The 13,802-nt window shown below is 44.8% G+C and overlaps 1 protein-coding gene across 1 annotated transcript; it reads left to right on the forward strand.

Moving 5' to 3' along the window:
* Nucleotides 1–2,658: 2,658 nt before the first annotated feature.
* On the forward strand, nucleotides 2,659–9,669 carry si:ch211-262h13.5 (uncharacterized protein LOC571127 homolog). The gene is made up of 7 exons (XM_056277937.1): nucleotides 2,659–2,883; nucleotides 4,416–4,526; nucleotides 4,904–4,991; nucleotides 6,687–6,853; nucleotides 7,570–7,677; nucleotides 8,496–8,582; nucleotides 8,809–9,669. The coding sequence occupies exons 1-7, from the start codon at nucleotides 2,659–2,661 to the stop codon at nucleotides 9,295–9,297; spliced, it is 1,275 nt and encodes a 424-aa protein (XP_056133912.1). The 3' UTR covers nucleotides 9,298–9,669.
* Nucleotides 9,670–13,802: the final 4,133 nt, after the last annotated feature.

Below are 13,802 nucleotides of genomic sequence, written 5' to 3' on the forward strand. Positions count from 1 at the left end.
GGTGTGGCTTTATTCACGCCAACATTACCTTGTCATGCCTGCAATGGCGAACAGCGGTCGACGGCTCGCGCCCAAAATCACCGAACATCAACTCCAGTAGCGTCTAAATCAAACCATCTTGTCAAATTACCGACATACAATATTGTTTGGAATAATGTTACAGGTATATTTCACAAGATATTTACCCTTACTTACTACGGAGTCAGAGCACTGTCACACCGCAATCTTCAGGCGCTCCACACAAGAAAAAAAAGAAAGAATACCCAAGATGCACTTGGATAACTTGCACGGAGTTACAATAAAAGTCCGCCACTGCCACTTACTGGTCAAAACATGCAATGACAACCAAAACTATAAAAATACACTCACAATCTGCCTCACAATTTAAATACATCAAATGACATTTTACATGGCTTGACAGTGTAACAATTACATATATTAACAGATTTACCACCCGGCTACAACAAAAAAAAAACATTACGTCAGCAAAATGTTCACTGTGGTAAATTACTTTCCTTTCTGCAAATTGATTTTCATAGACGTGTTCCCTTATTTAGATGCGCCAAATGTGCGTGCGCAGATTGTGAGGCAAAAATGGGCCGCGAGTCTTGTGTTTGTAAACATTACTACATCCATTTCGAAGAGATCGTCGCAACGAAACGCCTCACAGTTGCTGCGCTGTCGGTTGTACGAATCGTAAAGATGGTAAAAACAAGCGTCTGCGTTTTTATCGCATGCCGACAGGGAAACCTCCAACGGAAAAACGAAGAAGACAGGCGTGGATTCATGCCACCCGTCTGGAGGACCGGAAGACGTGGTCAGAAGAGCAAACACCAAACGCCAAGACTTGCGGAGAACATTTCATATCTGGTGTGTATCCGTGTCTTACACAAATAAGCATTGTGACTGAACATGCGTTAAGTAACAGCTCTACTGTCCTAGTAGACCAACTGCCAAACCAAAGTTTGAGTTGTTAATGCCTAGCCTTCCTCAAGTTTGACGAGTCCATCAGCTTTCTTGTGTCATGATGTCTGAGGTCATAATTTGACTCCAGCCTCGAGCTCATTGATTACAAACAATTCAACCGTACAAACAATTAAATTACCCATGTGATGGCCTGGCGGCCTGTCCAGGGTGTCTCCCAGCCTGCTGCCCATGGCTGCTGGGATAGGCTCCAGCTTCCCCGTGACCCTGAGAGCAGGATAAGCGGTTCGGATAGCGGATGGATGGAACAATTAAACTACGAGGGCTTACCTTTGATTTGATGAAGTAAAACATGTTTTCCTTCAGCAGCGGATGGCAAAGCAGTCTTGGACATGTCCACCAACAAAGCAACCGTACGCTTCTAAAGACTTGTAAGCCTCCATTGATTCTTCCTTAAATATACTTGGGTGTGTCTTTCTGTCTTCCTTGCTTAGACCTTCAGCATATTCTGAGATTTCCATTTCCTCAAATTTCTAACTTTTCTCCATTTAATTTCAAGTTTTATATGCTTTCCTGCGCATGCACGTTGTTTCTCGGCCATGTTTTGCCACACGTTCTGCGCGCGCATCTTGTTTACAACGCAGCTTTGACGTCAAGCGATAAGGGGTCTGTACTGCGCTTTAATGAATGTTAACCAGGGGCAGGAAAACCGCGTTCCACGCTGTGCATTTTGGAAATGGTCGTGAGTAATGAGTGAACTCCATTTGTAGTTAATGGGGTAAAACATACAAAAACAACTGCACGTTCCTTTAAAGTGCAGAGTGTTAAGATGTCAGAAACACGGCTAGCAAGTCCCAGGATTGGTAACCGAGTACACTGCCGCTGTGTGGTGATATGTGGCAACTGCATCCGGCATATTTGTGATTGGCGGATCCAATTGTCTACAATAACCTCGCCCTGTCTCTCAAACGCACAGAAAACACAGACCGCCAACACACTTGTTCTCCCAATTTACTGTGCATCCATCAGTTCTGCACTAAAATAACAAGAGGACGCACTCAAAGATGCACACTCTCTCTTGAGCTGTCTCTCTCTCACCAACTCACTAACATACACACACACACACACACACACACACACACACACACACACACACACACACAGAGTCAAAAGTCCACACTTCTATATTTGTGAGGACCCCTCATTGACTAAATTCATTCCCTATCCCCTAACTTTAACCAAGAGCACTACATGTCTGACCTTAACCCCTCATTTTAACCTAATCCTAATATCAACCCTAAACCCAAAATCCTAATCCTAAAATAGACCCTTGAGGACCAGCCAAAATGTCCTTATTTTGCAAGTATGTCCTCATTCTTATAGTCAAAAGCTCACAATGGTTTTCACAAACAGAGCTCCACAAACACACACAAACACATGTCATTTTGAAAGCCACATTCTGCAAAAACCCTGGTGTGCTGTAGACAACCTAGATTTGGAATTCAAAGAAACCGCTTTTGTTTGAAAAACAGTAGACCTGCCCGAGTGAAAGAGCTCATGGTTCATTCAGGCAGCCAGCCCTCGCTGCTGCTGTCAACTAAACTTTGTCCTTGGCATCCTTTCAACCACGCCGTCTTGTTTAGATTCCAAAAGTCGCTGAATGCAAATAGAAGAGAGCAAACTCTGCTACAACCGGGCAGCGTTTCATTTTACTCAGTCCGAGCCTCCGCCACGATGCACAAATCCACCTTGGTGCTATTACTACAATTAACTATTCAGACGCTGTGCGTGTATGGCGACGGAGTGGGACTGGCGCCCATTGAGCTGGCTCCTATTCCCTGCAACGACAAGGCCGTGGAGAAGCTGTCTCGTTTGGCTGTCACCTACATCAACGAGGATAGGGACGACGGTTATAAATTCGCCCTCAACCGCGTTGCAAATGTCCACCTGCACGCCCAGGTCAGTACAGAGACAAATTAGTGGTTACTGTAAGGCGGGTCATTTATTCATAATTTATTCATGTTCTCTTGGGGAATGTTTTCCCGCCTATTTTCCCTTAAATAACCCAAGGTCGGGGCATCCGGGTGGCGTGGTGGTCTAGTCCGTTGCCTACCAACACGGGGATCGCCGGTTCGAATCCCCGTGTTACCTACAGCTAGGTCGGGCATCCCTACAGACACGATTGGCCGTGTGTGCGGGTGGGAAGCCGGATGTGGGTATGTGTCCTGGTCACTGCACTAGCGCCTCCTCTGGTCGGTCAGGGTACCTGTTCGGGGGGAGGGGGGGGGACTAGCATGATCCTCCCACGTGCTACGTCCCCCTGGTGAAACTCCTCACTGTCAGGTGAAAAGAAGCGGCTGGCGACTCCACATGTGTCGGAGGAGGCATGTGGTAGTCTGCAGCCCTCCTCGGATTGGCAGAGGGGGTGGAGCAGCGACCGGGACGGCTCGGAAAATAGGGTCATTGGCCAAGTACATCTGGGGAGAAAAAGGGGGGGGGGAAATCAAAAAAAAAATACCCAAATAACCCAACGTCAATCTTTATGTGAGCCAAGAAAAGTAAAATCGTGAAGCCAGCCTTTGTTCGGCCAAACTGACGGCACAGAAAAATAGCGCCCCCCCCCCCCAAGCAAAAACAGCAGAGATGTAGTCGCTGTTTATGAAGAACGTCAGACTGGTGTACAAACGAAATAATGAGATAAATGTCGGTCTCAGAGACCATAAGCAGTGTTGGATATATATCTCAGATCTGCATGAAAACTGGGCTCATTATAATTGGCACCGCTCATGTCATCCGGTAACTCGGCGAGGACCACCAACACCCCGGTCACCTCAGTTCATCACCAAGGAGATCTTACACAACAGTGTCTGAACACTTTCACCTCCTTAATGCTCCCCTGTCTCATGTCTCATTTCATTTAATCCATTTAGCATGACTAAACCCTCAACTCAATATGTCACGAGTTCAGTATGCCGTCCCGACCCCGCTGAACCCAGCCGTGTCAGCACTTACACCAAGCCGGTTTTCTGTACCGAGTTCTGACCTGGTATAAAGCATTTAGAGCAAACGGTTCAGACGCAAAGAGTCTGCGAGCACTTGGCGGGGTTTTCCTGAATTTGGGCCCGACTGACTTGCGTCGGCATCGCCAACAGATGAACAAAACACTTGCTGCCAAATCTCTTAATCACAGACGAGACGTGCACGCCTTTTTACGGCACGACAATGGCTCCCGTTCTGCGATCCACCCGACCTAATACCTCCCGCAGATAGACCGCCACCCAAACCCACGGGCTCCGTCTGCTGTGCCCCTCTCCCCGTCCTGATAATCATGTGTGTTGACGTTGGTGTGTGTGTGTGTGTGTGTGTGTGTGTGTGTGTGTGTGTGTGTGTGTGTGTGTGTGTGTGTGTGTGTGTGTGTGTGTGTGTGTGTGTGTGTGTGTGTGTGTGTGTGTGTGTGTGTGTGTGTGTGTGTGTGTGCGTTTGTGCGTCAGGGCCCTGCAGGCAATGTTTATTACCTGGACCTAGATGTGCTGGAAACTAAGTGTCATATAGGCAGCCCCAAACCATGGAAACGCTGTGACATCAGACCGTTCATGGAAACAGTAGGAAACACACACACAAAGCCTTTAAAGTCAACATCTTTGCTTGCATATTCAGTTAATTTATATAAAACGCTACTAAGATATACCTTCGGGACAGTGAAGCATGTCAAAACATGATGTTGCAAATCACGATACGAACTTAGTGTCCATGATAACCAAATGAGTAGTCTGCTTATTCATTAATGCACAGAAAATTGCCACTGGAATACAAAATGGTATATAAATAGTGATTTGTTGCACTGGATCCTATTTAAAAAAATTTAAAAAAAAATTCAACTGTGCCACTAGAATTGCAACCGTGATGAGATCTCTGTAGTCATTTTCATCTCGAGAATTTCTCATCTTCACAATTTGCTACTGCCTTTGATTATTTTCAGCAAATCTCTGGCAACTGCAATACCACCATCTTCCACACAACAGAGGGCTACTCTTACCTGTACAGCTACGACTGCACGCTGGTCCCAGGTAAAACCATGATGTACATGGTTCGATACACAGAGTGTACCATGCAAGACCATACAGCACAATATCATAGATAGAGAAGAAGTTGAGTTGTATCATATTGGCTTATATGATTAATGCAACTGTATTTCCTTTCTTAAATATTAATCCATATCATGTCCAACTCATTTTGTGGCTAAAACAAGCATTCATGGGGCATCTGGATAGCATAGTGGTCTATTCCGTTGCCTACCAACACATGGATCGCCAGTTCAAATTCCCGTGTTACCTCCGGCTTGGTTGGGCGTCCCTACAGATACAATTGGCCGTGTGTGCGGGTGGGAAGTCAGATGCGGGTATTGGTCCTGGTCACTGCACTAGCGCCTCCTCTGGTCGGTCGGCGCACCTGTTCGGGGGGAGGGGGAACTGGAGGAAACAGTGTGACCCTTCCATACGCTACATCCCCCTGGCGAAACTCCTCACTGTCAGGTGAAAAGAAGCGGCTGGCGACTCCACATGTATCGGAGGAGGCATGTGGTAGTCTGCAGCCCTCCCCGGATCTGCAGAGGGGGTGGAGCAGCGACTGGGACAGCTCGGAAGTGTGGGGTAGTTGGCCAGGTACAATTGGGGAGAAGGGGGGGGGGCATTCATGTGACTAGAATATCACTGGTTGGGGCCATTAAGACGCCTTGAGAAATGTTAGAATGCAGAAGCAAATGAGGAAAGATGGAGGTATATTTAATTTGTCAGTCTGGAGGTTCTGGCCACCGCTACTCCATACTCACCACGTCCAACGTTACTTACCAAATGACTATCTGTGCCTTTAGACCCACTAGAGACACTCCAAAATAACTGTGAGATCAATAATTCTGCCTCCACTGCAAATTCTGGTTACACTTTACTTTAGGGGGTCGGAGGGGTTCGGAAATTACCTAGTAATAAGGTGGTAATTATCATGTAATTTCTTAGAAATAAGGTTTAAATTACCTTGTAATTTGGGTTACGGTTAGGGTTAGCTGTAAAATTACCGGTAAAAAACTACCACCTTATTACTAGGAAATTACAAGGCAATTTCAACCTTATTTCTAAGAAATTACATGATACCACCTTATTACTAGGAAATCACTAGGTAATTTCTGACCCCCTAAAATAAAGTGTTACCCAAATTATTTTGCCTACATTTTTCCCCCGGTTGGCTGAGACAGGGGGAAAGGATTTAGGGTATTTAAAGCTGCTATGGGGAGTTTTTCACTGATTATTTGTCAGCCTCAGTTTAATTCTGATGCCTCTATACGGCAAAATATGAGACTATGGGCGACAAGATTAGATATTGCTGTATAATGATTCCAAACACTCGTCTCCGGGGCAGATTCCCTGCGAAATATGACAAAAAGATTTATAGCATACAGAGGGGATGCATAGCCATAATTAGAGATACAGCTCAGCACTACATAGATTGCAAATGCCTGTTTTTCTCCAAAACACCACTACATCTCTCCCACTTCTCTTCAGAACAAATGCACAAGCTACCAGAGGATGAGAGTGTAGATCTTTGCGACAAGAGGCGATGCTTGTGCGAAATGAGGTCGCTCCTCTGTGAAACACTTTCGCTTTTGTCCACGCAGAGTCAGCAAAAATAATAATAAAAAAAAAAGCAGTTTTAAGTTAAGGCCAGTCATTGACATAGTCATGTTCCTATATCTGGTCCTTTACCTGCAGACCGCCCAGAGAAGCTGCAGCAGACCTGCCCGACATGCCCCCTCCTGCTGCCCACAGACAACTCAGAGGCTCAGGATGCTGCTCGAATCAGCCTCGCTGCCTATAAGAGACAGTCCACGCTAGGGGCAAGCCTTGGGGTGAAGAAAGTCCTCCGAGCCTCAAAACAGGTACAGTTAACATAGTGTGAAGCTGTAGCAGCACCGGCTGCCGTACAAACAATTGCAACCGACATCACAAATGAATCCACTACATCTGCAGGGCATGCAGAATATTTCATTAACTCGGAGAAGGAAAAGAGCTCTATGAGGCGGGTTTTATTATATTCTAATGTAGAGGATATAATTTTTGTTTAGGAATAAAAAAAAAGCAAAGTCTATGTATACAAGCTCTTTTCACAGCACACCTTTGCACCTTGGAGTCTCATCTTAGCACCACAACCATTATACTGCTGTGAAATGATGACAATAAAGCAGCAATCCCGACAGGGTGCTGGAGATCACTACAGGCACTGCAGACCTTCACTGTACAGCCATGTATTTGTTTGGGAACTAAATGAATCAAGTTTTATCTCTCTCCCCGGGACAAAGGTTCATTAAATTATCGCTCTCTCATGGCGACCAAAGGTAATATTATGTTCAGACAGTTTTTAAACCAAGGTGATAGAAAATATATTACAGCCCACACCAATACTCTGTCTGTGTGTGTGTGTGTATGCATGAATATATATTTGTGTTAAACTACAGTAGTGAAGATGCATTACAGCCAATGCTAACACCACGTCGCTATCTCTGCTCATGCGACGCTGTCTGGTGTGGTTTTTGTGAATGGGAATATGGATATTTGCGTTTGTGCGTGTGTTCCTCGGTTCGTGTGTGTGCTTTAGGTTGCACCGGTGAAGGCCAGCTTTGTGGAGTACACAGTCCAGCAGTGTCCAGAGGGGCTCATGCACAGAGGAAGGTGCCAGCGGCTGACACCCCACTCTGACACAGAGGTACACGGCGGGTCAAAAGAGTCAGAACCGCAGCACAAAAACTAGATGAAACATAGAGCGTACCGTTTAAGAGTGGGCAACTGGACTCATAATGGTTTCCTGGAAGTCTATCTAGCCATACAGGGGACATACTGTTTATAGAATCTGCTTTGACTGTAAAATCTAATACTGACAGAAACTCGATCATTCTGACGCAGTCCCTTCACTGTCAGCGGATCACATTTTAAATGTGAAGGCCACAGGGGAAAAGCGATCAGAGTCACAATTTTGACTTTTAAGAGTTGTTGCCCTTAACCTGCTCCCCAAGCGCCGTAGTTTCTTCCCCACAAATTATTAACACCCAAAAGGATCAATGTCCAATGTGTACAAAGGAAAAACCATCACGGTGTCACTGGTGAGGTCCTGGTCAGATCACATGACCAGATCCACAAAAAAAAGATATCAAATCAAACCATCATTTTTATGTGAAGTTTCTTGAGTGTTTTGAATCGTTAAAATTGATTTTCTCAAAACAAAAACAAAAAAAACGTGACTGTGATCGTTTTTCCCCGGTGCCTGCGTGTGCTTCTGATGACGGGTGGTTTATTTTTAGATTTTAAAGAGAGATCTTCTTGTTTACTTCTCTAAGATTCTTGAGACAATCTAAAGGTGTATTCTCCAACACTGGAGTGATTAAGAAAAGAAAAAAAAAGCTGACTGAATTCAACATAGGAACCTTGAAAGATGGTGTCTTCTCTTCTCTCCTGTCCTCATCTGCTCTTCATCGTACTCCTTTCGAACTTAATCCCCTCCTCTCCTCTCTTCTTGTCTTCTCTCAGACTGCAGGTTTCTGTACAGGAGCAGTGTATGGGGACATGAATGCCCATCCTGACGCTCAGACGTCCTGTGAGATGTACAAATTGCAGGTACGGAAAGGGAAACGAGTCACCTTTTTGCATTCCCCATTGAATTCCCCATTGAATTAAACTGAATAACAGTAAACACAATTAGCGCCGTTTAATATTACATAAAGTACTAAAATAATGTCTGCTCTGTCCAAAACTGACTAGAGACTGCTGTTCTACTTGCACCCAGTGAAGTGACTTCTGAGAAGACGTTGGTTGCGTTCTTGTCTTTTCTTTTTCTTCTCAGAATGTCGACATCCTAAGACCGGTAGAGGCCCAGGGTCATGACCTCCCTATCAACCCCATACACCCTACACCACCATCTCCCATCCCTGATCCCGATCCTCAGCCAGTCCCGTCTGAATCGACACTACCCCCTACTGTGCAGCCGCCCTCATCCTTTGACCCCACACCATTTGATGCTCTGCCCTTTGACCCCTCTGTCCTGGACGACCCGTTTAACCCGCTGACATCATCTTCTAGTGAGTCTGCTGAAGGTTCAGGCCAAACTAACCAGCCACGACAACCGGTGTCCGATTCATCCTCCGAGGAGATAGGGGGCCCTGTGGCGCTGCGTCCGCCCGTTAACTTCCGCTACCGGATGAGCTTCCGTAAGAAGAGGCAGGTTTTAACAGAGGTAGCGGCCCCCCACACCCCAATCTTCCTGTCCGATTTCCCGAGCGGCACCTCCCCTTTCCGCTCCTGCCCTGGTCCAGCCCGATATACCACTGTTTAACTCACTAACGCTTTCCCTGCAAGGTAGACCTTTAATGATTTTCCTCATAAAGCATAACATCTCCCTTCACTGGCTCTTAAACGATCACCCTGTCGTAAACAGTACTGTTGTTTAACCATCGTTGCTCTGACTACACCTGTAATGTGTACACCTGGGCAATTTGACAATGGATTCAAAGGTTTGAAATATGCGAGGAGAGCATGGTATGGATTCCCTGCCAATTAACACTCAGCTTTACATACCCATTACACTCCCCATGCTTTTTCAAACGTTTGAGGGTTTCTGAATACACTTTCTGAACTGGGCTGCTGCAGCGCCGTTACAATACCTCTAATTCTGTTACTACAACTGCAGATTCGATATTAAGCAATAAAGTCCTTATTTGTCAAACTTTGTTGCCTTACAGCATCTCTACACCAACAACCAATGAGTGCTTTGTTCACTTCAAAGCTCTCGCCCTCTTCTTCTCTTAATTATCCCCAACGCAGATTACAAAGATTTTTAATTGATTTAATTTTTTAAACTTGACAAGTCAAGAAATAGAAAACTCAAACAATAACATAGGGTGAGGTGAGCACGGGGTGTTTTTCTTGAATGGATGAGCAAGAACAAACGTGTCTCAAGTGGCTGGCACGAATATGGCAGAGTTCCCTCTGGGCTATGGGGTGCATGTATGCAGGTTGCACGCACACTCCCTCAAATACATGTCTGGGGATATAAGATTAGCTGCACACAATTGAAATGAACAAGATCCCAGGCCCAGATGGCACACCAAGACAAATCTTAAGAGTTTGTCTATGTTTTAAGCCAACCCATCTGTGAATGTTCTGATAAATGCTGGGACACATCCAGGGCTTAAAACCGTGTTTGTTGAATGTGTTCAATAGCTGTTGGGTTCATAACATCACCAGCTAATTATTTTTATCTCTGCCAGGCGGTAGTCTGGAGGGGATATTGTGTGTATGTGTAGCCATTCCTGCATACTACTGTACCTATCAGCCTGACATTTTTTGTGCAGTTATGACTGTGTGATCAAGAACCTCTCGTGGTTGCGGTGACCTTTGACAAATATATGTTCTCGCTATCGCCGCTCTCTCTCTCTCTTCATTCACTCTCTAGCTCCCCCCAGCAACGCTGCTCTCTTGTCGCTGCCCAATCTGAGTCAACCGTAGATTTGAGTCACGCATGCGCATGGTTGACTTATACTGAGCAGCGATGGCGTCGAAATATTATGCATTCAGGTACGAGCCTTTAAAGTAAACTAAGTCGATCGTATTTCGCAAATCATTCACTGCTGATCTCAGCACAGGGGAAATGGGGGAACGCTGGATGAACCAAAAATAATAACCAGTCTTTATTTTCACAATAAAGCTGGGTAAAGCGTTTACACTCGCACATGTGTAACCAAGTATCTATGTGTCCCTCTTTAAATAGAAACAAATCAAGATGAGACCAGATATAAATTGTACTGTAACAGGACATTTATACTGGGTCTGGCAGTAGTATGCTACCTAAGTCCAAATAATCAAATAATGGGCTGGAACGTATCATTCATTCATCATCAGCCGCTTCTCTGCGGTCGCGGTGGCAGCAAGCTAAGTAGGGCACTCCAGACGTCCCTCTCCCCAGCAACACTCTCCAGCTCCTCCTGGGGATCCATCCCAAGGTGTTCCCAGGCCAGATTGGACATGTAGTCCCTCCAGCAAGTTCTGGGTCTACCCCGGGGTCTCCTCCCAGTTGGCCGTGCCCAGTAAACCTCCAAAGGAAGTCGCCCAGGAGGCACCTTACGCTGGCACCTTACGCTTACATTTTGGAACGTATCTTTCTTCGAATAAATGTCAACCTTTTCAGACAGATGTTCCTTTTGTTTTAAGTAAATACACAAAAAATATAAAAATAAAATAAATGATCTCCTGTAATTTATAAGTTCTGACTTATAAATGAAAGAGAATGAATGACAATATAACCAACATGAATGACAATATATAGTTAAGATATTAAGAACAATTTTTAAAAAATCAAATTCTTGGCCAATAACTTTTTTTTTTCTTTCAGTCTTAATCAAAAGTGAAATTTGTCCTGTTGTAGAACAAGGAACAGTTAAACCTCCCAGAAAGGAATTTCTTTATCCTTGGCTTGATACTCCTTCCATTATCCATTATCTGAATTGCTTATCCTGCTCTCAGGGTCACAGGGATGATGGAGCCTATTCCAGCAGTCATTGGGCGGTGGGCAGGGAGACACCCTGGACACGCTGCCAGGCCATCACAGGGCAGACCAACACACACACACACACACACACACACACACACACACACACACACACACACACACACACACACACACACACACACCTAGGGAAAATTTAGTACGGCCAATTCACTTGACCTACATGTCGTTGAACTGTGGGAGGAAACCCACACAGACACGGGGACAACATGCAAACTCCACACAGAAGACGACCCGGGACGACCCCCAAGGTTGGACTACCCCACGGCTCAAACCCAGGACCTTCTTGTTGTGAGGCGACCACGCTAACCACTGCGCCACCATGCCGCCTCGATACTCCTTGATCCATGCAAAAACACTCCAGGTAAACAGTTGAAAAAAAAAATTGGTACCCAAAAAAGATAAAATAAAATAACTGATACGCAAGTGATCCAAAGGCAGAGGTAGGTGATGGTGGCCAACTCGTCTTCAGTGTCCAAGGAGATAGATGAACAATCTACTCGGCTCCCGTCCCATCCATCAGCTAGCGGGAAAACATTGCAGAGAGCGCCGACTTGACAGTAAGAAAGCCTAGAGGCTAGCAACACTTGGCTAGCCTTCTCTCTTCTCTACCATTTAGTCAAGTGAAGTAACTTAGAGCTCCATATACGATGGGTGGAGTATATTCAGCATTTACAATACTGTAGCGCTGGACTGATGGCTACGCCCTGGGGTAGCACAAGGGACTCTTGAACTGTTAACGTTTGTGTTCAAATCATTGTTTGTTAATGTTGTGTTCATGTTCTGATTGTTGTTGCGTTGTTGTTCGTACGTTTGACTCGGACTGGGTAGACGACCATTTTACAGACTGATTGACTGCAGGATCATGACTGGTATAGTGTGTGTTCGAACACGTGACCAAAAGTCACCAAAAATGTATTGTCAGCCATGTTGGAGGATAAGAACGTTGTGGGCGAATTGCAATTTAGCAGCAAAATTGCCACCGTCATAATCAGACACGCCTTCAGTTTGTTTAATTTACAAATGTGGTAATAACAGCAATAAATGTAAACACTTATTGTTTTGTCACATTCCAAAAATCATTGGGCACCAAGGAGAACAAGCCGAAGAACTGTCAACTGAGCGACGTAGGCTATGGCTTGCTGCTATCAGTCGAGATGGCCTAACCGAAAAGATTTTGAAAAATGATGGTGTTTGTGGTGAGCACTTTTTGAGTGGAGCAGCTGCACAGCCATGGGACAGATGGACTTCTGACTGGGTACTGAGCTTAAAACTTGGACAAGACAAATTTGAAACCCAGAATGAAAAAAGAGTTGAAATGCAGGTCTGAAATGATAGAGCAACTGAATGACGAAAGCAGGCTGCTGAGAAAGAAAATGTGGAAAGAGAGGAAGCAAAGGCTTCAAAACCAAGTCAAACAAGCTTTGCAATTAGAGACATCTTTAAGCAGGATGACATTTCCGAACAATTTGATGAAATACTTGATCTTCTGGAAGATCCATCCCTTACAAAAGATGCAGCCACATATACAAATGAATTTAGCGTCTTGTTTCAAAATCAGCGAGCACCAGTTGGGATTCTTGACGAAGAAGAGTTTTCTAGGGATGATGCTAAGGTTAAATTCTACACTGGTCTTCATTCTTTTGAGGTTTTAAAGAAAATATTTGATTTTGTGGCGCAACATGTTTTACGACAACCAGCAATTTTGACAAAATTGCAGGAATTTGGGATGGTCCTAATGAAGTTACGCTTGAATGTCCCACATCAGGACCTTGCTTATCGATTTTCTGTATCAAGGCTAGTTGTTTCAAAAGTTATTAGTGCCTGGATTGAAGCAATGGACGCCAGATTATCACCTCTCATAATCTGGCCAGAACGAGAAGACACTCAAAAATCAATGCCCAGACGTTTTGTGGATGCTTTTGGTCTATAAGCCACAGTTATTATAGACTGCTTTGAAGTGTTTATTGATAGACCCACAAACCTCCTCGCCAAGGCACAGACGTTTTCCAGCTACAAGCATCACAACACTGTTAAAATTCTTATTGGTATAACTCCACAAGGGAGCATTTCCTTTGTGAGTAAAGCCTGGGGTGGCAGGGCATCGGACAAATGCATTACGGAAAATTGTGGGTTTTTGAAAAATATTTTACCTGGTGACATGGTTCTTGATGGTAGAGGATCTACAATTGAAGAGGGTATTAGTTATTACCAGGCAAAATTGAATATTCCTGCATTCACAAAAGGAAACAGTCAGCTTGATCCAGTTGATGTAG

The sequence above is a fragment of the Lampris incognitus genome, chromosome 3 (genome assembly GCF_029633865.1).
Source record: "Lampris incognitus isolate fLamInc1 chromosome 3, fLamInc1.hap2, whole genome shotgun sequence".
Lineage (NCBI taxonomy): Eukaryota > Metazoa > Chordata > Actinopteri > Lampriformes > Lampridae > Lampris > Lampris incognitus.

Coding starts and splice junctions, on each gene's coding strand:
- si:ch211-262h13.5 (XM_056277937.1), top strand. CDS start 2,659: ATGCACAAATCCACCTTGGTGCTATTACTACAATTAACTATTCAGACG. Junction 4,527..4,903: donor TCAGACCGTTCATGGAAACA/GTAGGAAACACA, acceptor GATTATTTTCAG/CAAATCTCTGGCAACTGCAA. Junction 6,854..7,569: donor TCCTCCGAGCCTCAAAACAG/GTACAGTTAACA, acceptor TGTGTGCTTTAG/GTTGCACCGGTGAAGGCCAG.